Here is a 24,662-nt window from a genome sequence, read left to right as displayed (position 1 = left end):
GAGCTGAACATTCCTGTAATCATCTGCGTTTGGTTCTAGGAAATGGGTGTGAGTTTCAGCAGGAAGTTTGGTTTTTTCCCCTTTTCTCCCCTGAATTGGTTTGCCTATCCCACATCATTAACAGCTGGTGGACAGTGCTGTGGTGAGAGTTTGCATAACTTTCTGTGTCTGTAATGTATCTGCCAAAGGTCCCATTTGGTTTGGGACTGCACCAGGTTTTGCTAGTCCAGCCTGGGAAATTGTGATTCTGCCTGATGTTCCAGGATTAGGGCAGTATTGCCGACGGGGCCAGGAGGCTTGTAGTGCTGCTGCTGTTAGAGCACAATTGCACCTCTCCTGACAACACAGTGACCCTTTCAAAAAACCACAGGCCTATCCTGCATGTTCAGATGTGGTGGTGAATGTGATTAACAACCTACCTGACCGATCAAATAATGGATTCAAAGGACAATCTCCACTAGCCATTTTAGGGTATGTGCTGGGAGGAGTGATTCCCAGCTCATGCTGCCTCTGATCAAGCTAGCATACTACAAATAGAGTGTAGCCTCGGGAGTACAAGCAGCAGGATATGCTAGCTGCCCCACATACATTCCTAGTGGCTTGCATGGGTGTGTACTGAGGGCAGCTAGCCCTTCTTGCTATTCATGCTGCAACAACTGCACTCAATTTTTAATGCACTGGCTTGATCAGAGCTAGCCCATGTATGTCTCTTCATGCTGGGAATTACACCTTCAGCTCAACGTGTAGACGGACCCTCCGTCTATGTCCCGGTTTCCCAACTTGTAGCTTCCTATAGTACAGGGGTTCTCAAACTAGGGGTCAGAACCCCTCAGGGGGTCGCAAGGTTATTACACAGGGGGGTTTGTGAGCTGGCAGCCTTCACCCCAAACCTCGCTTTCCCTCCAGCATTTATAATGGTGTTAAATATGTAAGAAAGTGGTTTTAATTTATAAGAGGGGGTTGCATGCTGAGGCTTGCTATGTGAAAGGGGTCACCAGTACAAAAGTTTGAGAACTACTGCTATAGTATATAAGTAAGCTATTCAGCCTGATCTATGGTGCTTTTATTTATATTTTGCAAGAGTGGGGGTAGGAGATACTGTATACAAATAAAAAAATTACACTTCTCTCCTGTCAGCTAGCTCCATCAAGGAGATCCTCATATTGCCACACTACAAAGTGTCATTGGCAAGGTGCAGAATCACATGTGCCATATGGAATCCCATTCCTGTTCATTTTAATTAGGATTGTATCATCTCTTAGGGCATTATCTGGGACAAGTAGTTTCATTTTCAGACTGCCAGAAATTATACCTCTCCAAGTGTAACAATACTGAAGCACAAGAGAACTCCCTTTTTATGTTTGATTACAGTGACAAGTATTTGAACCTCAGATAACACAGCTCAGCATAAACAATAATTTTTACGGTTAAAATATCCATTCCCGTTTCACCAGAGGAAGGATTGAAGGTTTTGTTACTCCTCACTGCAAATCAGGCAGTTTTTTTTTAAAATAAAGATTTTTATTTGAGGAAAGAAAGTGACATGATTTCAACTTCAAGAGAAGATGCTCCTAGGAGCTTGTCCTGTCTCTGTTGCATGGGCAGACAGAGACTAGTTATTGGTGTGCAGGCATGGAAAGCTCTGTTGCTGGGGTTAAAAAATAGAAACACAAACTAGGCCAGGGGCAGCATTTCTTTAATAATTTGAGATACTACTGTGAGTACCAACTTCCACCTCAGTGCCCCATGTGAGCATTTGCTTAATAAGCGTCCTTAAACACAGGTCCTGTCGGTAACAGCCATAAATCTGCTGCACATCTCATGTCTGTCTCTGAGCCTCAGACTTCTCCCAGCAAATGTGCTGGAAGCTGCATGCATGCCTGGAGGCAATCAAGAACACCATTTTGTCTAATAACTGAGCCTGTTGCAACAGTAGCATGGGACTCTTTTGCAGCAGGAAAAGGTTTATGCAGCAACTGAACGAGTTAGTGCAGCGACTAGGTGACAGGAGATGGTGACAAAGCACAAGCAAAGATTTAGCAAAGAAAGTAGTTTAGAGAGTCCTCGAGAGGCCAAAGGAAAGGGGAAAGTTAAGAGTTTGGGGAAGAGAATAAGGGAGACAGGCTCCCAGTGGAGAATTGGACTTTGCCTGCCAAACATAGGCAGTTCCGATATTGCCACTGCCCAGGCACCTCCCTTTCCCAAAACTCTACAGAAAGGGACAGGGAAAGTAGCTGGCTGAAGATCAAATTAGGAAGGAAATTAGGATAATAAGGACCAAAAAAAGAAGCAGCAGCTAGTTTCAGCTAAGATTTTCCTGCATCTTATAATGTGAATGTATTGAATTTTGTAACATTTTCACTGCCCTAAATAGCTTTGCTTACTGTTTTCTTTAGTATTGAAACCTTGATTTTCTTTAACTCTCTCATGAGTTAGGAAGAATAGATTGTAATTTGCTGGCTTGTGTATGTCTCACTTCCCTCTAGTGGATGGAATAGGAATTGCTTCACAGTGTCTCCCTAACACCTATAATGGTAACACACAATAATTTTCCTTTAGCTCAGCTGCCTGAGCTTTTGAAGTAGGAGGACCTGGGTTCTATCCCTGCTGTCACTGTGAAGTTTCAGGTTGGACATGGTATGCAGCATAGTAACAGCCATGAAATCCTCATTGGCCACATATTAGTTACAACTACGCAAGCTACAACTGCCCTGATTTAGGAATACAGGAATTGCCAATCTGGATTGGCTCAATGGTTCTTCTAGTCTGATATCCTGTCTCAGACAATGGCCAGTACCTGATGTCTTATAGGAAGGTGCAAGAAGCCCACAGAATGGATAATTGTGGAATAACCAACACTTCCGTTGACCTAGTTACCATTGCCTGGGGATGTGGAGTTCCTACCTACGGTGATGGAAAAAAACCCTTCTGTCGCTGTAGTTTGCATCTACACTCCGGGGTTATAGCGGCATAGCTAAGGAATCATAGCTATGCCTCTATTGCGCCTGTAGTATAGACGTGGCCTCATAAACCTGCAAAGAGTCTTTAAGCACTAAAGCACACACTAGGAGCAGCTTCTCTTTCCCACACAAGCCTATTACTATGCCGATAAGGGATCTCAGATAGCAGCACTTATGCAGCTTAATACTGCTGAGATCAGGAATTACTTTCCAGACCGGAAAAACAATTTCTGAGGAATCAGCAAGAAACCTTATTCTCATTTAGTTATATATTTCATGAAGAGCTCGCTCAAGCAGGGGCTCCCTGGAAATGTTTCACACAGCGTGCACAACTTTACCACACTAACTTTAACTTACCAGGATGTCAACACACACTTTACCTTACCTTACCTTAGGCAAACCTTACTCATGTCCACCCCTCCAGGGCTCTCTGCTCCCCCACTCCTGGCTGGCTCCCCCATACAGGCACTCATTGCAGCTGTACTTTTAGCAGTTGCTGGGTGAGTCTTGTGGGAAGAGCCAAGGAGACACAGGCTGCGGGAAGAGGGGTGAGGCCAGACCGGCCACTATGGGGACCACCAGTGGAGGAGCCAGTCCCAGGCAGCGGCAAGGAAGGAGCAGCACTGGCCACCCCCTGCCTTCTTGCAATGGGGGAGTTGGAGGTGGCAGCAGAGCCAAAATTGAACCAAACCTGAGCCCCATCCCCTGAAGCTCAGGTTGTGCCATCCTCCCACCCCTGAATTGAGCCCTACATTGCCTATGCCGTAATCAGGCCCTGCCGGTGGTACGCACTGTGCATGTGACTGCAGGCACCACTGCATTCTAGTCAAGAAAAAACTTAAAATGCCCCTACACTCTTGCGAAGCTTTTCCCCCCCTGTATCTAAAGCCACTGCATGTTACAAAAACAAAACAAAACAAAAACTTGTTGCATCTCCCTGCCCATGCTCACTGTTGAAAACACCTTTCATATCTAAGGCTGGGAGCCACCTAAGCTAGACAATGAGAGATGCCAATTAGAGGGGTGTATCCTAATGGAGATAGGTGGCTAAGCCTAAAAGCAGGCTGCAGGGAGGCACCTATCTCTGCTTGCCATCCACAAGTGGGGAAGATGGGCACTGGGCTGTCTAGGTCGCGTGCAAGGCCTAAAGCAACAGGAGGCTGCTCTCCCTTACAGCCTTTAGCCTAGTTGGTAGGGTGCTCACCTAGGAGTTGAGAGACCCCCTGGCTCAAATTCCTTCTTCTCCCGAAGGGGGAAAATGGATTTGAACAGGTACCTGCTACGTCTCGGAGTGCTCTAACCACTAGGCTATAGAGTCATTCCAGCTCTTTCGCTTGCCCAGTTAATATTTAATTATTCAATTCAAGTGAAACAACATCAACAGGAGGGAGTGAGGGAACCACATATCAGAATATCCCATAGGCTAATGGTTAGGGCATGCACCTGACAGGTGGCCCATCCTTGTTCAAATCTCTTCTTCCCTCCAGGAGGAGGAGGAGGATGTTGACCTGGGAAACCTCCCCCATCCTGGGCTCATTCCCTATCCACGAGGCTAAAGAGAGGTTCCCCCTGGCAGTTTTGTGTGAACTTGCTTGGAGGGACCTGATCTGGTAGGCAGCCTCTGAGCACACTTACCAGATCAACCCCCTCCTCCCATGTGACTTAGACAGCCAAACCCCTATCTTTCCTGGTTTGGGAATCACTCTGGGACTTAGGAGATAGGTGTCTGGATGCCTATCATGAGGCAGCAGCAGCACCCATGCTCAGGCAGGAGGTAGGGACACAGGCACCTAGAGTGAAGCTGCAGTGCACATGTCATAAACTTAGGTGCCAAGTGAGTTTAGGTGCCTGTAGGATTAAGTAGCAGCCAGGCTAGAGTTTGGTGAATCACAATGGTGCCTAAAACCAGGACTTAGGTACTTAAGTACCTTCATAAATCATACCCATTTTCCTTACCTCAGAGAGAGACTCAAGCCATAGTACAGGGCACATTCTACACACTAAAAGAATGGGGGTAAAGAAGTCTGCTTACTAGTTTCCTTGTCACAGGGCATGCTGGGAATGGGAGGAGTCCAGGGCCATATATAATACAGGCTCTCCAGCTTCTCAGTTAGTGTTAGAGAGAGTGGTGCATATGGGTGATAGCCTCTGGGTTTTCAGTCAGCTAACTGGAGGGGGTTGACATTTTTTCAATGTTTATCAAATCTTGAAATTGGAATTATTTTTGTAAAAAATAGTAACTTTCTGAGTGGGTAAAGCAATGGCTGAAATGTTTGATTTTTCAAAACGTAGGGAAAGGAGGGAGCCAATTTTTTTCTTAACCTACAAAATATAATTAAAGCTGGTATATAGGTAAGGGCTTTCTTGTTTGTGTAAACCTAGGATTCATTTTAAGGGAAACTTTAGGGCGGTAGAGGGGCTAGATTGTATGTAAGTCTGCATGTGTCTGCTGGTGCAATAAACATCCCCATATTTAAAGAATGCTCTAGCTTTGTTCTCTCTTATCCTATCAGTCTGAAAGAGGTAGGGTATTCTGACTGACAGACCTGGTGTGACCTGGTGATAGTATCTGTTATACTAAATGCACTCATGATAGATTTATATTTTCAAGAAAAAAATCCAAAGGAGCAATACTGGCTGCTGTTCCTCTACTGGTACTTCAAAGCCAAATGGTTACAGGGGATTGCAGAATTTCTCTGAATCACCATGAACTTCTAAGAGGGTATTACACACAAAGAATAGTAAAAAAAGTAATTCTATAAATATGGATATATAAAATGTCTCACTTCTATGCAGCAGCTATGTCAAGAAGAGAATCCTGTTTTGTTAGATCTATTAGAAATCACAGCATGCAAAACAGATATTCATCATGTAGAGATGCAGAGAGTTAAGCTTTGTTTCACAGGTGGTGGTTATATCATAGCCTGTTGCACGTTATCCAGCCTACAAAGCAACTTTTCATGGCTGGCTGACCATTTTGATGTGTGGGACTTAATTCACTTTACTGGTAAAATGCTTCCAGGTCATCTCATGAAACAATTTTTTTTATAAGGCCTGACAGTGTCTCAGTATTTGTTATATAAATGTTTTTGTTTATAATGTTATATTTATATATACACACAGGTTTATTATTTTTAAAACATATATAAACTTGGGTCTTGTATTAATTCTCTTGGGAGCCTAGAACCAAAATCTATCCTTATTGAATTTGTGGTTTTCCCCTTTATTGTGTTGTGGTAGCCTTGCTCATTGCTAATGAGCTGCTGATCTTAAAGGTCTCTTAAACCCCAAAAATCAGATTTACAGTTCAGATTAATGAATGAATCTAATGGTGACATACCACTCAATTATCTCAGAAATGTGACCTAGATATGTGGAGAGATGGGACTAGAACCCTTTTCCTTCTTCAGCTCCAAAAAATACTCCAATGCTCAAGTGAAACATGCACTCCTGTTGCTAGTAGTACTAATAGGTCATTTATCTGCTCTGTGAGCCAGCCATTCAAGGGCATTATTATTCACCCACTGATGAATAGAAAGCCAGTAGTTTCCTGCTGCAGTAGGTACTACAGAACACAAGATCACCCCATTGGGCCGTAATCCCAGCAACCTCTAATCAAGAGGGGATGAGTGAAGGATGGAGTGACTATCTTGCTTCTATCACTTCTGTAGCGGATCTGGCATTAATTTAATGATTCTAATATTTTGTAAGTTAGAAGCAGGTGTTTGTAAGTCTTTTCCACATAAGTTCTTTGCAATGCTTAGAAAAAGCTAGAGCACGTAATAGAAGTGCCCACTGAGATGCTGTAAAGAATGTTCTGATCTCTTAGAGGCACCATTCTGGCAGGCTGGGTTATGATTAGTGTGACATGCTGGCTGCAGACAATGCAGTTAGAAGGATGGAAGGCGGATAATGCAGCCACCTGTATTGAGGACTCAACTGCATTATGACTTGTCAATGCACACTGTGTCTTATGGATGTCATTTGCTGGTTTCTCATTTCGCTAGATTCCTATTATGCAATAATTCCTTGTGTGAATATTTGAGCTAAAACTGGCTGAAAATTGTTCTGAGAGTCCCTTCAGCTGTTGTAATGCAGAAGTGCTGGTGCCTAGCCATATTCAGACTGACTTGTAAAGGAACATGGTAAGGAAGCAGTTTCTTCTTCTTGTATCCCTGGGAATTTAGATCTACTATGGCATAAGGTGAGATCTCACTTATCTCCTGCTGCCCATTTTTCTCTATACTGACATGAATGCCTCTAGTACACAACTCCTCATTAGTTGTCCTAGGTGCTGAAAAATTGGACTTTGCTTCTGACTTTTGATCTCTTGTCAGAGCACAACACTGATAAAAAGTGGTATGTTTGCTTGGGAAGCCTGTCGTTTTGGAGTCTTTGGCCCAGATCGACAAAGGCTTTTAGGCTCCTAACTTCCTTTGATTTCATAACCTCTTCCCGTTCACGTCCCCTTTAGCATTTGATTCTGCCCAGGTTTACAACAGAGATGGGGAGTTATGGACTTAGGCTTAGATCCTCAAAAGTATTTAGGTGCCTCAGTATCTTTGAGGATCTGGGTCTTAACCCCCAGATTTGGAATTGAGTGAGTGTTGTTTTTCCTATTTCATGTTGGTTACTTTCCTAAAAACACTACACACTGTGGCACAGATCAGTAATGTCTGAAGAGTGTGAGGGAGTGTTGCAGATCAACACTGGGAGAGCTGGGCTGGGAAGCGCTCAAAGTACTTCCTGCATTTTATCTAGTTCAAGTCAGTGCAAGGAGTCTCTCACCTTCATGAGTGGTAAATGTGCTGTTAAGTGTTATAAAAGGTAATGAAGAGGACTGCACTGTATGCTTGGGCATTGCTATGTGAGTGTGAGACAATTCTTCCTTGCCCAAAGTGCAGAGAGTCTGCAGGTGGAATAAAAAGGAGATCTAAAAAGACAAAGATTTTGCTCATAATTAATTTTGAAACGATCCCCCTCCACCCGCAAAGTACTTCAGTCAAATACTCCCCTAGTCGAACCTCAGTGAGAGTTGCCAATGCCAACCATCCGGTTTTCGACTGGAACACCCGTTTGAAAAGGGACCCTTGCAGCTCCAGTCAGCACTGCTAAGGAGGCTAAGGGAGGCTCCTTGCATGCCCTAGCTCCACCTGGCTCCCGGAAGCGGCTGGCATGACCGGCTCTTAGGCTCAGGGATGGCCATGGGGGCTCCGTGTGCTGCCCCAGCTCAGAGCGCCAACTCTGCAGCTCCTATTAGCCAGGAACCGCGGCCAATGGGAGTTGTGGGGCAGCGCCTGTGGGCACAGGCAATGCACAGAACCCCCTGGCTCACCCACCCGGAAGTCGGACATGCTGGCCACTTCCGGAAGCTGCCTGAGGTAAGTGCCGCCCGGCTGGAGCCCACACCCTGACTCCCTTCCCGTCCCCCAAGACCCTGTCCCAGCCCTGAGCCTTCTCCTTCACCCTAACCCCCTCCAGAAGCCCACATCCCCTCCTGCACCCCAACCCCCTGACCCAGCCCATAGCCCCCTCCTACACCGCAAATCCCTCATCCCCAGCCCCACCCCAGAGCCCACACCCCACAGTCAGAGCCTGCATCCCCTCCCACACCTCTACCCCAGCCCAGATCGCCCTCCACCCAAAACCCATCATCCCCATCCCAGAGCCCACACTTCCAGCTGGAGTCCTCACCCCCTCCCGCAACCCAACCCCCTGCCCCAGCCCAGTGAGAGTGAGTGAGGGTGGGGGAGCGTGAATGATGGAGGGAGGGGGGATGGAATGAGTGGGGGTGGGGGCTCAGGAAGGGCTCAGGGCAAGGGTGTTTGGTTTTGTATGAATAGAAAGTTGGCAACCCTTAACCTCACTGAAATGAATGGGTTTATGGTAGGATTGAGTTTGATTTCCCCACAAGGGGCAGTTAATTGGTTTATAAGTGAATACTCCCTGCGTGGTTCTGTGTACCAGAGCTTGAGTACAGTTTGCATTCAAGGAGAAGCAGAGCCCCAAGTGGGCTAAATCTTTCTCTATACATGTGATTAGCTACAATCATCCCTAATGTCCACTCATAGACTGCAATGGAAGTGAATTTGCCCACTGAGTTCACCGGGGTTACTCCTATCAGTTAGGCGGGCATGATCTGACCTTATAAGGAAAACATCCGAATGTCACTTATTAGGGCCCTAGCCTTGCCTTGAGTTATGGGCTTTAAGAGGCCAAACAGCACAAATGCACCAGAGTATTTGCTAATTTGCAAATATGCCCTTATTGTCCTCAGTCCCTGATTTTTCAAGGGAGCTATAGTTCTAAAGGGGCATTTCAAGAGCCAGACACAGTAGTTCCCTGTGAGATACTAAAGGACTATAGAGGGAAATATTTTAAAAAGATAAAGGAAGAAAGGAGCATTGTTTTCTGAATGATGGCTATAGAGGTAGATTTATTATATATTTACAGAAACCATCTTGAGTAGAGAAATATACATCTGAAAAGCACTTAAGACTGTCTCCTCTTGCAAGAGCTTTAACCATGACATTATTTTAAATGCCATTTAAGGTGTGTGATTCATCCAGCCTGCAAAAAGCATGTGTAATCTGAAAAGTCATCCTCCTTTTCCACCCCAGCCTAAAGACAGGCTGCCTGGTCTCTCTGCAGGTGTTCCATTGCCCCATAGGCTGGTATAGCAGCCGATGCTCCTCTGCACCTGACCTCACATGGAGGATTTAGATCACTGGATATGTGGACTCAGTCCATTCCCCACTCCTCCACGTCCATTCCTATTTGACTGTGGGCAGCAGTAAGCTCTGTTCCAGGTTGCGTGGGAGGAGCTGGAGACAGTTCACTGCTGTTCCATCTGTGGCTCACCAGGCAGCCCCCACATGAGGCTGTAAATGGTGTGAACCTCCACTGCTTCACTTACAGATAGGAATTGTATCACGCTCTTGTGTTTGACTGTGAAGGTCTGACTTATACATGTCATAGAACCTGAGTACACTATAAGCCTTCAGCGCCTGGTGAAATTGAAGACCTTCACTTTATAAATGGATAAAAGGAAATACACTTTTACAGCACATTGTTCTTCTTATAATGCCAGCTGTGTCTTAGTGCTTTACAAATACAGCAAAGGAAGGTCACTGCCCCACAGAGCTTACAAACTAAGGTGATTACCAAATGGAGTCAAGCAAGATTTTCTGCTCCTGCCTTGCTCAGTATTGCTCAGTCAGGTGCTTTATGATGGCTTTCAGCCTTCATTTGGAGTAAGTATGGTTCTCAATTGCTGAGGAGAAGGTACTGTCTGTTTTATCCTTTTGTTGCATAAGAGGCAATACAAATTTCAAAGTGAAAAGAATAGAGTGCACTCCTTACCTGTGATTCCTTGTTTATAGTCTAAATAGATTCTAGTTATTTCCATGTTTCAACCACGTCAGCTCAGTCGTTGCTTTTCTCAGATAAACTGGGGGCCAACTATTTAAAAAGAGGAAGGAAGCAGGCTATAGAATTTTCAAGCAGCGGTGTGAGAAGTCTTTGAACATATTTGACTTGGTGATGGTGATATATAGCCCTGATAAGAATTTCCACCAAGGGGCATTATATCTCAAGTTGACTTTTTAATTGATTTGGCTCCTCTGATCTGTACTGTAGTAGACATGCACAACTAGCCTTTGGAATGAGTCCAGGGTGTAATGGAAAGTTCACTGAAACCCCATCAGCTCTTGTTAAACCTCAGTGAATTTCAACCCAGCACATTTCCTTTGAATAATTAAATGTAGTTAAGCTGGAGATTGATTTGAACCTCTGGCTCACAACTATATTTCACAAGGAAAGAGATGATAAAAAAAACCCTTTTGTGATGGATAACTGCACCTGGCAGTTCAAGGTGGATATTTTTGCAACACCTCTCACGTTTCCAGGTTCAGAGTCCATTCTTCATCAGTTGCAATACTGAACTGGTAAATTCTCTAACTTCTACTTTTTCTGGCCCCAACCCCCTTTTTTATGTAACACCCCAAGTGTTTTATACTCTGCATTTGTATCACCTTCCATCACTAATTTACCTCTTAGCAGCGGTATGTTACCAGGGTAGTTACTGTATTATGCTTACTCTTACAAATGAGATACAGAGATTTGGTAATTTATCAAAGTAAGCCTGGGAGAGCTGGAATAAAGCCTAGGTCTCCAGAGTCCTAGGCTTGTGCTTTTGACACGAGATCATATATTGTGTATGATGCTCAGACATACTCTTTTATCTCAAAAAAATTCCAGACACACCTTTTTATATAGATAGATATAGGACTTTATTTAGAGTTCCAGGTGCTTGGCACCTTTGATTATGAGGTCCTATGTATTTAGATGTACAATAATCCCCCAATAGCTTCAGCAGGGGCCAAAAATGGAAGATGGCTTCTTGTTGTCACTGTATATCATCAGAAAACTGCGTCACCTGTGACTTTGGGCAGGAAAACGGTGTATGAACTGAAAAATCCCTCCTGGCCTCAGCTATGTAAGAGGTGCATCAGGTCTTCAGCACTTATGGCTAAGAAGGCTGTGCTGTGTTTCCCACCATGAGGTGCAGACTGTGCGGTACACATCAAACTTTTCCCAAACAGCTCTTGAACGCTCAGTCTTCCAAATGCTTTGCTCTGTTTAATAGCAGGGATGGGCCAGGCTTCCAAATTCAGATCCAGGTCTGAACTTTTCCAAAGTTTGTTTGGTTTGGTCCGTCTCTAATACAGGTACTACTAAAAGAAGGAAAGCAGCATGGATTAGTGGCTTGGCCGCTGGCCTGAGCGTCAAGAGGCTTGGGTTCCGGTCCCAGCTCTGCTGCTGGCCTGCTATGTGACCAGAGACAAATCCCTTCTCCTCTCTAGGTGTTCCCTTTCCTAACCTTTGTCTCATCTGTTTAGACTGTAAGGGATTGTTTGTACAATGCATAGTGTAATAAAGGTCCCAATCTTGGTTGGGACTACAAGATGCTAGTGAAGTCTGACTAATGTCAAACTATTTTCCAGATTCCAGTGATGTTTTACTTGTACAATTTTTTGGTCAAATACTGCCCCCAAGTAAATATTTGTTTTTAATGAAGAGAGTGTAGGAAAATAAACTCAGAATTTATCAAACAAGAACAGGCTGGTACAACTTAAGAAAACAGCTAATTGGAAGGTTTTCAATGAAGTTTATACCAGTGATTATCAAATTATGCCTTCTTGTTGGCCCATCTTATTATCTAATTAGGCTCTACCTTGCTGAGCTGCTTATGTCTGCATGGCTGAACAGCACTGAGCCAATTACTTTACATTATTGTTGCATCGCCCTAATACTGTGTAAATGGATTTGGGTTAAAAGATGTTCTTTCTCTGAACTGTAAACCAGCACCTTGTGTTTTGTACAGAAATTAATTTTTTCATTCCACCTGAGGAAGGGGGTGTGCTGAACTCTGATCAAACATTAGATACAGTTCAGTAGTCATATAAGCAAGCCTCAGAAGATTCTGATTTGATTTGGATAAGCAGCTCAAAGCTTGGATGTTTGTCTGAACTTTTGGGGGCTCCCTGTGAAATTCTTCCCCCCCCCTATTATTTTTTGGGAATTTTGAATTATTCCATTTTATCTGTGTGTGTTTGGGTCCTGCCCCCAGGGAGTGAGCGGTGCTAGCGGGGGTTACAGAGTGAGCCTGCCCTGCACTCACCCCACAGCTTGAATCTAACCCGATCCTCACCCCACAGCGATGGCTCCTGTCCTGCAGGGCTAGGCCCAGCTCCCTGCTCTGGGCTTTGCAACCTGGCATGCAGGGTCACAGTGCCACTCAGGTTTGGCCCAGCTGCCCAGCTCATGATGATGGAGGGGCAGCCGGGCCAAACCTGAGTGGCACTGCGACCCTGCATGCCAGGTTGCAACACCTGGAGTGAGGAGCCAGGCCATGGACCATGGGACAGGAACCACAGGAGCTGCTTCTGCCGAGTGAGTTTGTCATTTTATACGTTGTTTTGCATTTTATTTCATTTGTCAAAAAAAACAGGCTTCTGCTTATCTTTCTGCTCCCTGTGAAGCAGTGGAGGCTTCTTAAGACAGTATTCACCTGCTCTGGTTTCTGTTACCAGCAGCAAGGTTATTGTTGCAGGCTACTGTAAAACACTTCTGAGCCTATGACATCCAAGCACCCCTGAACTCTGAAGGAGTTTGGATACAGATCTTACCCGCTTGTCTTGCTCTAAGTGCACCATAAAACAAAACCCTTCCCTAACTTACCAAATAAATCATACGTTCTTCCTCACCCAATCAGCCGTTAAGAAAGAACAGCAATCACACACACCGCTTCTGTTCCTTCCCTCTTGCAAACCCTACCCGCTCCTTAAAAGCTTGGCAGAATACATTGGCCTTTCAGTGTGTCTTGAAGGTCAGCTGATTCATTCTGTCAGGTCCAGTTGGGAAGCAAGTTCCGGAATCCTGGGCCCCAGCCTGAGAAATACCCTGCAAGTAGTTGCCTCTTATTAAAACCAGGGAATTGTCATCTCAGGTGTCTCTGCTGATCACTTGCTAAGATATCTCATCACCGGAGAGGAAGTCTGTCAGATCACTAGGTCTGAAATGATTTGGACCTCTTTTTCTTTTTTTTTTTTAGTCAAATCTGTCAAGACAAGAAGTCTGTCACACAACAGGCCAACCCAAAACCCTAATACAAACCTCCTTAATTTTGGTGGGAAGGTTGGGTTTGGATTCAAGCTTTGTGGCTCAGGCCCTTTTCCAGTACCTGTGTCTAATTAATTATTTTATTATTATTATTTATTAGTATTACCATACTGCCTAGGAGCACTAGTCATAGACTAGGACCCCTTTGTGTTAGGAGTTGTACAAACACAGACCAAAAAGACAGTTTCTGGCCTCCACTGTATCAAAGCTTATTCTGTCTTCCACATGATGACCATGGAATTAAACCCAGGTCTCCCACCTGCAAATACAGTGGATTCATATTAGGTTTCATTGTTTAAAAATAAGTTTCTTTGATGTTCACTATGCTCCTTCATTTGTATTTTTTTTGTCTTGATGTCCACAGGATTAAATAAAACTTTAATTTGGTATTGGAACAAATAACCTTTTTCAATTATCTAAAAACAGGTGAACTGTAATTGTACGAGACAGATGAGTCCTACTTCTTAGCACCAAGTGAAAGGGATTGTCTGCTGTTTAATTTAGTAAAGGAAGTCACTTGATAATGCTTAAGTGTGTCTGACACCTAGTAAGTTGTATTTGTTAATCTTTTTAACTTTTCATTTTATCGTGATAGGGTTCTGAGAGCAAATAAGATAAATAAGATTAAATCTGTCATCCTGAATTACTCTGCAAGGAGTTATATGCAGAATTGCTCTATGCCAAAGATGTATAATTATGCAGAAAATGCTGCCTGTGTAATTGTGTGCTTAGTTCAGAGATTCATAACTATCTACAATATGTGCTTCTGGTATGTGCTGGCTCTAATTTTTGTAGTAAACAAAACGATTAAAGGGCTCTTCTCTTGGTGAATTTCTCCTTCTAGCACAGCTGAGGAAAAATAATAGCGGTAGTCTGCAGATTTTCTAGTTTGGGTTAGAGATCTAAATTAAACTTGGAACAGGGGGCTTATTATGCCCTTTATTTCCAGTTAACTTGAATTTAAATGTTTACTGTTATGTGAGGAATAGCTTCTGTAGGAGGTAGGGAGTCTTCGAGGCTGCAGTTTTGCCAGGTGAGGCATATCTGGTTGCTTTGAACCAAAACCACATGAAGTAAAAAAAAAATCTGGCATTGTCTCCCCTCGCTTATCTTTTGCCTTGTCTAAGGTCACTCACTCTGGTTTCTCCAATGACAGTGTTATTAGGGTTTCTGTGAAGACAAGGAGGTAGAGCTTCCTCTAATAGGAAACTGACTAGGATTTAGGAAACAAAGATGCCATGCTGAACTTCATCGTTTCACTTCTTGGTGTAAATCCACATCAGAGATGCCTGGTTTTATTTTCTACCACAGAAAAAACTCTGTAATGCAAACTCCGTCAGGGGCCTGTATGCTGGTCTTGTAGGCAGTGTGCTGATGGGTCTTTCTAACTGCTTTTAATCCTATGACGCTAATGGTACCCAAATTTTACACAATTGCATTTTGTACAATACATCGAAGTGGGTGCTACAAAGGGCACCGCCTGCGACGTATCATTGGGCTTGTGCACAATAGTAACGTATCAGTATAAATGTCAGCATATCATCACCGCTTAGCAGCATTTTGTGTTGGAATGAGGCATCCTTCCACCAAGTGACCTAAAAAGGCAGCTTCCCTAGAAGTTGGTTCTGCACACTGCTTGGGTGAAATCGTGGCTTGCAGGCAGCCATTTGTGACACCCTGGGAGATGGAGAAGCCACAACGGCATTGAAGCAGCAACCTGAGGTAAACAGGGCATGATAACACATTTAGCAAATGATAATTCAAACCACAGGTAAATGTTTAGATGTGGGTTAACTTGCTCACCTCACAGGGATGCTGTGAAAAATAGCTAATGTTGGGAAAGTACTTGAAGGGATCGAAGTCAAAGTCCGCGGCTCCCCGATCGCGGTGGTGGAGTTCCGGAGTCGATGGGAGCACGTTCAGAGTTCGATATATCGCGTCTAGATGAGACGCGATATATCGAACTCCGAGAAGTCGATCGCTACCCGCCGACCCGGGCGGGTAGTATGGACGTACCCTGAGATGCTAACCTCGAGTTGGGCAACACTGCAGTGGCTTTGGTTCTGCAAAACTGTATCTGTTGGATTTAGGTTTACAATCCAAAGCCAGGGATGGTTTCAGTCCAGATCCAATTTATGTGAATCCCTAAAGTTTTTGAGAGGGCAGTATTTGAACAAATGCATCTAGTTTTGGCCTATACCTTACTGGTATTACTGCTGAAAATCTGTGTACTGGAGATGGGGTATCTCCAAAATAAAAACAGTGGGAAATTAAAAGAAAACACAGTAACTGTAATATAGTGAATTTGGACAACTGAACTAGATAGCAAATTAGGCTGGCTTCTTCTGAAAGTGAGGGATGAGAAATACAAGGCAATAACACATGCAATGGGCTAGTTCTGTTCCCGTGGGACTCCAGTCTAAGGGTGAAATAATGGCCCCATTGAAATCAAAAGCAAAACAACACCCAAGAAGCAACAGGTGTGGCAACTCACCAGGTAAAGTTGTACAATTGCTGCCTTTGGCATCACCCTTGTTTATCCCTCCTGTGACTGTCCATGGTAAATTAATAAAATTACTCTTTTCTTGGGTAGCCTAACTGGGAATAGTTCTGTAGTTCCAAAAAGTACACACCTGTTGCCAGGCAATTGGCATCATTCTAATATAGTTAATCTGTCTGGGGACATATTTTGTAGGATTGCAGTTGTAGGAAATTACTTTTGCAGTTCTGCTGCACTGGGCTGCAAATTTTGCAGAAATCTCCAACTCAGTGGTGTTGGATTTGGTCCATTCTTGAAAGTGAGACCATACTCATTCAGTTCAGGGCTGTGGTTTAAAATACAAAATCACTTACTCTAGGAGTTGCCATAGCTCCAAAAAGTCCTTGGTCAAGTACCAAGATGCCAAAGTATATAGTTAACTTAACTGGAAGCTTTTCATCTCCAAACTAAGGAGGAGTTTGTGAAGGCACTGAAATATTCTGGACAGTAAGCAGATGGAGGTGGAGGAAGGCAGTTAACGCCACCAAATGCATTTTTATTTGTGCCTTGGCCTAGACTTGAATCCAAGTCTCCAGAAGAGAAAGGCATCTCTCTTATGGAATCTGCACAAACATGACTGTGAACTTCCCCTCCTGGCATAAAAAGTGCAAGGTGCCAAAAGTCATACTTGTTGCACACAGTATTAGTAGCAAAAGAAACTTCCAAACTTCGGTTAAGGCTTCTGTTATTTTTTGCCTAAAAACAGGGGTGAAGGAAGAACAGTTAGAATGTGCTGTTTCTAGGGAATCCTTTGCCCATCAAACTGTACTTTTCATCTGATTTTTTTCCCCAGAAGTTCTCCTTCAAAGAGGCTGAGATTGTTGCATGAAAGTTTCAGGATAGCTTTGGCTTCTTAAAAACATATCTTTACTGAGATTGGTTTTGGCTTGATCCCAGTTTCTGCTTTTACTTGTCGTTCTAATTTACAGAGGAAAAGCTCAGAAGCCCCTTTCATAAGATCTCATTTTACACAATATTTCATGCTACATAAAAATTCTGGAAGGAAAAAGTAGAAAGGAGGAAACCAGATTCTGGCTAATATTTATGATGACTCCTTATACCCTTTATTTCAACTTCCGTGAAGTCTTTCAGTTGCGCTACTCATCCAGTAAATGAACAGCTTAGTTTGTGGTTATAGTTTTCCTAATGTTATGCTGTGGTTGTTGGGAATATGACAAGGTAAATCACACACAAGAACTTTCACAGTTATCACATTAATCATCCAAGGCAGTTTAACTCATTAAAAACCTGCTCTGTGTGGCCAATTATCTGTAAGAATGACTTTCCTGTCCTTTGGTTTGCTGACTTGTCCCTTCCCTGCTTGACAAGTGAGGAGCAACTTCATAATCCTTGATTGCTGAGATGTCTTGTCTCATTCACTGGGGAAAATGGATTCATCAGTAGCTGGATGGAATAGAATTATAACAGATTTAGAGAAGGAAGTTCCCTGAGCAAAGTTTATCCCATAACTGCTTACTGCTGGGTTTCTTACACTTTCCTTTGAAGCATCTGGCCATTGTCGGTGACAGGATATTGGTCTCTTCTAGCATGACAGTTCTGCAGTCCACTCCCAAACAAATCCTGCAAATATAGGCTGACTGAAGCAAATAAAGGCACATAGGCCTCTTTAGCTGAGTTGTTAGTAAAGAATCTTACAGGCACTCTGTGAAGTAAAATGCGGGACGCCTCGTACTGTTATAGTGGTTGGGGAGGGAAGGGGAGTGTAGGAGAATCGCTGTGTATTGCTCATTCACTAGCAGACGGAACATGCAGATGGCTCTGTCATTCTAATACTAGCCACAAGGGCCTCTTTAATGGTCTTTCTCCAAAGTCAACAGCACCATTCACAGCTGTTTAAAATGATATGTCTGGAACAGAACAGTTCGAATTAGATTTGGGGAAAGGTTGGTTGCTTTATGAGTATTACAGTCTGGCTCAAACATAGGTGTAAGTAACAGCCAAATATTGGTGATGATGAATGATATACACTAATGGGGGCAGGGCATTACGCTGCTGTGGGCATGGAGTAGTGCCTGACTGTCAGGACTGGTACAGATTAAAGGTGCCCTGCCAGCTGTGAGGTCTCAAACTTTTTGGTTCTATAATTTTTCTTACTTCTGTTTGCAAAAGCCATGTGACTTTTTAATATGCGTTTTCTTTTTCGTAGACTCATAGGCCTGTTGGGCTAGAAGGGATCTGGAATGGGCACCTAGTCCGGTCTCCTGTGTTGAGCTAGACCTAGGCCGTCCCTGGCTGGTGTTTGTCCAACCTGTTCTTAAAACCCTTCAATGATGGGGATTCCACAGCCTCCCTTGGAAGCCTGTTCCAGAGCTTAACTAACCTTATGGCTTAACAGCCCTTAGCATATTAGAGGGGTAGCTGTGTTAGTCTGTAGCTACAAAAACAATGAGGAGTCCAGTGGCACCTTAAAGACTGACAGATTTATGTGGGCATAAGCTTTTGTGGGTAAAAAACCCCACTTCTTCAAATGCATGGACTTCGTCAGGTGCATGGTCCATGCATCTGAAGAAGTGGGGTTTTTTACCCTAGAAAGCTTATGCCCAAATAAATCTGTTAGTCTTTAAGGTGCCACCGGACTTCTCGTTGTTTTTCTTATCTTCTTTTCTCAAGACTAAACAGGCCCATTTTTATTAACCTTTCCTCATAGGTCAGGTTTTCTAAACCTTTTATCGTTTTTGTTGCTTTCCTCTGGATTCATTCAAATTTGTCCACATCTTTCTTGAAGTGTGATGACCAGAACGGGACACAATACTCCAACTGAAGCCTCTCTAGTGCTGAGTAGAGTGGGACGGTTACTTCACATCTCTTACATACGACACTCCTCTTAATACATCCCAGAGTGATTTTAGCCTTTTTTGCAACTGCGTCACATTGTTGACTCGTATTTAATTTGTGATCCACTATAACCTCCAGATCCTTTTCAGCCAGTACTAATGCCTAGCCAGTTATTCCCCATATTGTAGTTGTGCATTGGATCTTTCCTCCCTAAGTGTAGTACTTTGCACTTCTCTTTATTGTACTTGTCATCTTGTTGATTTCTGACCAATTCTCTGATTATCAGGGTTGTTATGAATTCTAATCTTGTTTTCCAAAGTGCTTGCAACACCTCCCAGCTTGATGTCATCTGCAGATTTTATAAGCATACTCTCCATTCCATTATCCAAGTCATTAATGAAAATATTGAATAGTACCGGACCCAAGACTGGCCCCTGCTGGACCCCACTAGATATATCCTCACAGTTTGACAGTGAGTCATTAAAAACTACTCTTTTGAGTATGGTCTTTCAGCTAGTTATGCACCCATTTTACAGTAATTTAATCTAGACCATATTTCCCTAGTTTTCTTATGGGACTGTTATGTGAGACTGAAGCCTTCCTAAAATCAAAATATACAAAGTCTATGGCTTCCCTTCATCCACTAGGCCAGTACCCCTGTCAGAAGAAATTAGTTTGGTCTGGCGTGATTTGTCCTTGACAAATCCATGCTGGCTATTCTTCATATCCTGTAGGTGCTTACAAACTGATTGTTTAATAATTTGTTCCAGTATCTTTCCAGTTATTGAAGTTAGGCCGATAGTTCTATAATTCCATGGTCCTCTTTGTTCCCATTTTTAAAGTAGGTACTTTCTTCAGGAGTTTTCTTTAGGAGGTAAGCTTCCTAGGAACCCTACAATGACAAACCTCTATATACACAATGGAGAAAAATAAACTTGGTTTAGGTTTCAGAGTCAAATTTACAAGGGGCTATAAATTCCTTTATCAAGGAAAATCATCTGAAGTATAGTCTATGTAGCAGGGAAGTTATTTGTGTTCTGCTCTGGTACTCCCATCCCCCTTAGTGCAAGAGCCTTCTCATTTGCAGCTAGAACAGCCTTCCTGTGTCTTCTTGACTCATTAGTTATACACTCTTTACAAATCTCTTTTCTTCTGGAAAACAGTTTACATGGCATATGCTATGCACAGTATTTTAAGTACCATACTTGCATTCTGTTGGCCCCTGCAGAGCTAACACACGTTTTAACTAAAGCTTTTTACCCTGTACTTCCCCCCTCCCTCCCCGCCCAGGCCAGCTCCAGGATTTTTGCCACACCAAGCGGCAGGGAGGATGCTGCAATTGTGATCGGCGGCAGCTGCACCGCGCTGCTTTCTTCTTCGGTGGCAATTCGGCGGCAGGTCCTTCCCTCTGAGAGAGACCGAGGGACTCGCTGCCGAATTACTGCTGAAGAGCCCAGCATGCCGCCCCTTCCGCTTAGCCGCCCCAAGCACCCGCTTGCTGAGCTGGTGCCGGAGCCGGCCCTGCTTCCCTCATAGAAAGAGGTTTTGCAATGATTTCCAGGAGTGATATTTACAGACTTAAGGGCTCTCACTGGGGAGAACAGAGTAGGAAATAAAAGAGCTTGATGGAAATTATTTGTTTTCCTATTTGTACATCCTCTGGAGATTGGGAGATTCAGTTCTGATTAACATCAGTGGGAATCAGGAGTAACCCCAATTGAAGGCATAAAGTTATTCTGTTTTAGTGACTGAAAGCAGAATCTTTGCCACCGATTACAGAAGTGCCATGTCAGGGTGCAGCAGTGACACAAAAAGGAAAACGTGAAGTCATTTAAAAAAAAAAAAGATTGCTCCATAACACAAGAACTCTACAAATAAACAATTCAGTCCTTTCTGCCCTACAGAACTATGCTGCTTTACAAAGGGCAGATAATATGCACTGTAGATCATTGAAACCAGCCATAATAGTTGTTTCAACTCCTAGGTAACAAATTCAACCACTGTATGACCTGTGGGGGCTCGTAATGGTGCATCTCTGCTTGCACGCTGTGAACAGGAAGCTGCTACTTGTTACATCATAAAATGTCCTCATCTGTAATTCTTTCTCTCTGCAGGTGCCCCTGGTTAACAAGAGCCATCTCCCCAGCCATCCCTGTGTACAATGGGCTCGTGTTCTTGTTCGTACTTGCAAACTTCAGCATGGCGACGTTCATGGACCCTGGAGTTTTTCCACGAGGTAATGGGGGATGGGGGTAAAAAATAAGCCAAGGCAAACAGTCGGGTTTCCGAAGCAGCACATATGCCACTTGTTTCGTTCCCCCTCCCATTTTTATCCTCAGCTGGCTGTAAATGCGGGGATGTAGCTAAGTCGTGGATACGCTCCGTCAGTTTCTGAAATGGAAAGGGTTTTTTTTTCTCCTTGTACTTGCTTGAATTGGTAATCTGGGGCCTGGCACTGGATAACGTAGCTCTCATTGAGAAGATAGCCAGACTGATGTGATTGCGATTAGTATCCCCTGTGTCATGCTGGCACATTGGATTTAAGTCATTGCCTTCACAATAGGCAGCTGAGCACGGTGCAGTGGAGGGCTGAGCTTCTGAAAGCGGCTGCATTAAAACAGCGATTCACTCCAGCAGGCTTAGAACAAACACAGTAGCACTGAACACTAAAAAAGATAATGATTAAGGCCTTTGTTAGAGTGGGTTTTTTTAAATATATTGTAAAAGAAATGGCTGTTTAATATAGTGCTGGTGCATAGCTGATTGAACAGTTTAAAAACTGTTTGTTTATTGTTATGGAAACGACGCCATGGCTATTTCTTTTAAACCATCAAAATGAGAGAATTACTGCCTCACTTTGTCCCTGTTCCAATAGTCATTCACACACAGCTTGCAACAGAGCCTGTTTTGGGGGAGGTCACAAAACGAAAGGCTCCCTGCCCCTTGCAAAGTGCATTTTCTCACCTGCATTCAGTACCTTCTCTTCATTGTTCCCTTGAATGAGCCAAGTAGTGTAACTGCTCATGCAAGTGATGCTATTTCTTCCCAGACAGGAGCCAGTGATAAACATATTCTATTTATATAGCTTCTTTCAGCTGCCGATCTCAGAGGCCTTTACAAACACTGTTCAAGGTAAATATTATCAGGGCCGCCCAGAGGATTCAGGGGCCTGGGGCAAAGCAATTTCGGGGGTCCCTTCCATAAAAAAAAGTTGCAATACTATAGAATACTATATTCTTGTGGGGGCCCCTGTGGGGCCCGGGGCCTGGGGCAAATTGCCCCACTTGCCCCCCCTCCCCTCCGGACGGCCCTGAATATTATTATCAAGGTTAAGTGATTAAGGTAAATATTATTACCAAGTTTAAGGGTTAACTCACAGTGAGGTTAATAATTTGCCTCCAAGGTCATATGGGGCTAAATTTTCAACCCTATTTAGGTTCCTAAAGATGCAGATAGGCAACTGCTATCTCCAAAAGCACCTGGGGCCTAACTCCCATTTAAGTCAATAGGAGTTAGACGACTAAGCTCTTTTAAAAACCCATAGAAGCAGGATCCATGAAGGGACTTAGGCATCTAGAAAATCACAGGAACAACACTGCCATTCACACAGCATGAGTTAGGTGCCTACACAATGAATGAGGAGACATAGGCGCCTTAGACTGCAATCCACAAAGTCAGTAGGCTAGGTGCGGATCCGCCTAAAGTAGCTAATGGGAGATGCTGACCAGAGGAGTGATTGCTAAGCCCTGCCTCTAAGCATGCCTACTGGATCACATCCCTGCATGTGATTTAGGTGGCCAAGTGCCTATATCTTTGAGTCTGTTAATCGCTCTGGAGCTTAGGTGGGAGATAGGTGTCTGGACACCTACCACGAGGCATGTGCGCAGGCTCAGGTGGGAGGTAGTTACCCGATGCCTAGAGTGAGATTGCCGTGCATATGCCCAGAGGCAAAAACATAGGCACCAAATGAGTTTAGGTGCCTACAGGGCTAGGCGGCAGCTGAGTGTGAGTTTTGTGTATTGCAGTGGTACCGAAAAAACAGGACTTTGGTGCCTAAAAACAAGAGTTAGTTGCCTACCTCCCTTTGTGGATCCCACCCTAGGTATCTATCTTCCTTTAGGTGCATGCATATCTTTGAAAATTTGACTCCTGGTGACTAACAAGGAATAAAATCCAAGACTTCTAACTCCCACTACTTGTGGTTCATCTGAGAGGAGAACAAGAGTTGAGCCAGCTATGCAGATAGGTCAGTTTTAACAATGGAGAGAGGTAAACAGCAGGGTTCCCCAAGGATCTGTATTGGGGCCTGTGCCGTCAACGTATTCATTAATGATCTGGAAAAGGGAGTGAATAGTGAAGTAGCAAAGTTTGCAGATGGTACAAAATTATTCAAGATAGTTAAGTCCAAACCGTCTGCTAAGACTTGCAGCAGGATCTAAAAAAATTGGGTGACTGGGCAACAAAAGGGCAGATGAAATTCAGCAGTGGTAAGTACAAACTGATGGCCATTGGAAAAAATAATCCCATCTATAATGATGGGTTCTAAATTAGCAGTTACCACTCAAGAGTGAGATCTTGGAATCACTGTAGATGGTTCTCTGATAACTTCCACTCAGTGCACAGCAGCAGTTGAAAAGACTATTAGGAAAGGAATAGAAAATAAGACATAAAATATCATAATACCACTATATAAATCCATGGTCTGCCCTCACCTTGAATACTGTGTCCAGTTCTGGTTGCCCCATCTCAAAAAAGATATAGTGCAACTGTGAAAGGTTCAGAGAAGGGCAACAAAAATGATCAAGGGTATGGAACAGCTTCCATAGGAGGAGAGACTAGGAAGATTAGGGCTGTTCATCTTAGAAAAGAAATGGCTAAAGGGAGATATGACAGAGGTTTATACAATCATGAATGGTGTAGAAAAGTTGAATAGAGAAGAGTTATTTACCCTTTCCCACAGTACAGATACCAGGGATCACTCAATGAAATTAATAGAAATTTAAAACCAACAAGAAGATGTACTTTTTCCATACGGTGCACAATTAACCTGTGGAACTCATTGCCATGGGATATTGCGATGGCCAAAAGTATAACTGGGGTCAAAAAAGAACAAGATAAGTTCATGGAGGATAGGTCCACCAATGACTATTAGCCAAGATGGTCAGGGAGGCAACCCCATGATCAGGGATTATGTTTTTAGATGTGGAATTTTCAAAAGTACTCAGCACTCACTGATGTCAATGGGAGCAGAGATAGTCCAATGTTGAGTAATTCTGAATATTTTACCCTAGAAGTCCAATCCTACTCCCATTTTAAATCCATGGCAAGGCTCCTATTGATTCCTGGTGCAGGATTGGTTTCCAAATGTGCTGTATGATCAATTTCCTTGTGCTAATGCTCTTGGAGACCCAAGCGTCCCTGCCTAGGATGCCCAATCATTAAGGCTACATTTTAGTCATGGGTGTTTTTAGTTAAAGTCACGGACAGGTTATGGGCAGTAAACAAAAATTCAGAGCCCGTGACCTGTCCATGACTTTTACCATATACCTCTGATTAAAACTTGGGCTGGGGGCCGCAGGTGCTGGGGGGTGGATGGTCCGGGACCCCCGCTGGTGCTGTGGGGGAGGGCTGGGCCGTGGCGTGCGACCACTGCTGGTGCTGGGGGAGGGTTGGTGCGGCTGGCA

At 43.8% G+C, this 24,662-nt stretch overlaps 1 protein-coding gene across 6 annotated transcripts in view; it reads left to right on the top strand.

The window, feature by feature from the left end:
- Nucleotides 1–24,662, top strand: part of ZDHHC8 (zinc finger DHHC-type palmitoyltransferase 8) — a 227,146-nt gene that overhangs the window by 121,363 nt on the left and 81,121 nt on the right. For all 6 annotated transcript variants that reach the window (XM_044990115.1, XM_044990110.1, XM_044990114.1 and 3 more), the window contains one exon: nt 21,093–21,214. In XM_044990115.1, coding sequence (XP_044846050.1) covers nt 21,093–21,214 — 122 coding nt within the window. The remainder of the gene's footprint in view (nt 1–21,092; nt 21,215–24,662) is intronic.

This window comes from Mauremys mutica, chromosome 16 (assembly GCF_020497125.1).
Source record: "Mauremys mutica isolate MM-2020 ecotype Southern chromosome 16, ASM2049712v1, whole genome shotgun sequence".
Taxonomy (NCBI): Eukaryota; Metazoa; Chordata; order Testudines; family Geoemydidae; genus Mauremys; species Mauremys mutica.
The sequence above is the reverse complement of the archived record's forward strand: the minus strand, read 5'-3'. Positions and strand labels throughout refer to the sequence as shown.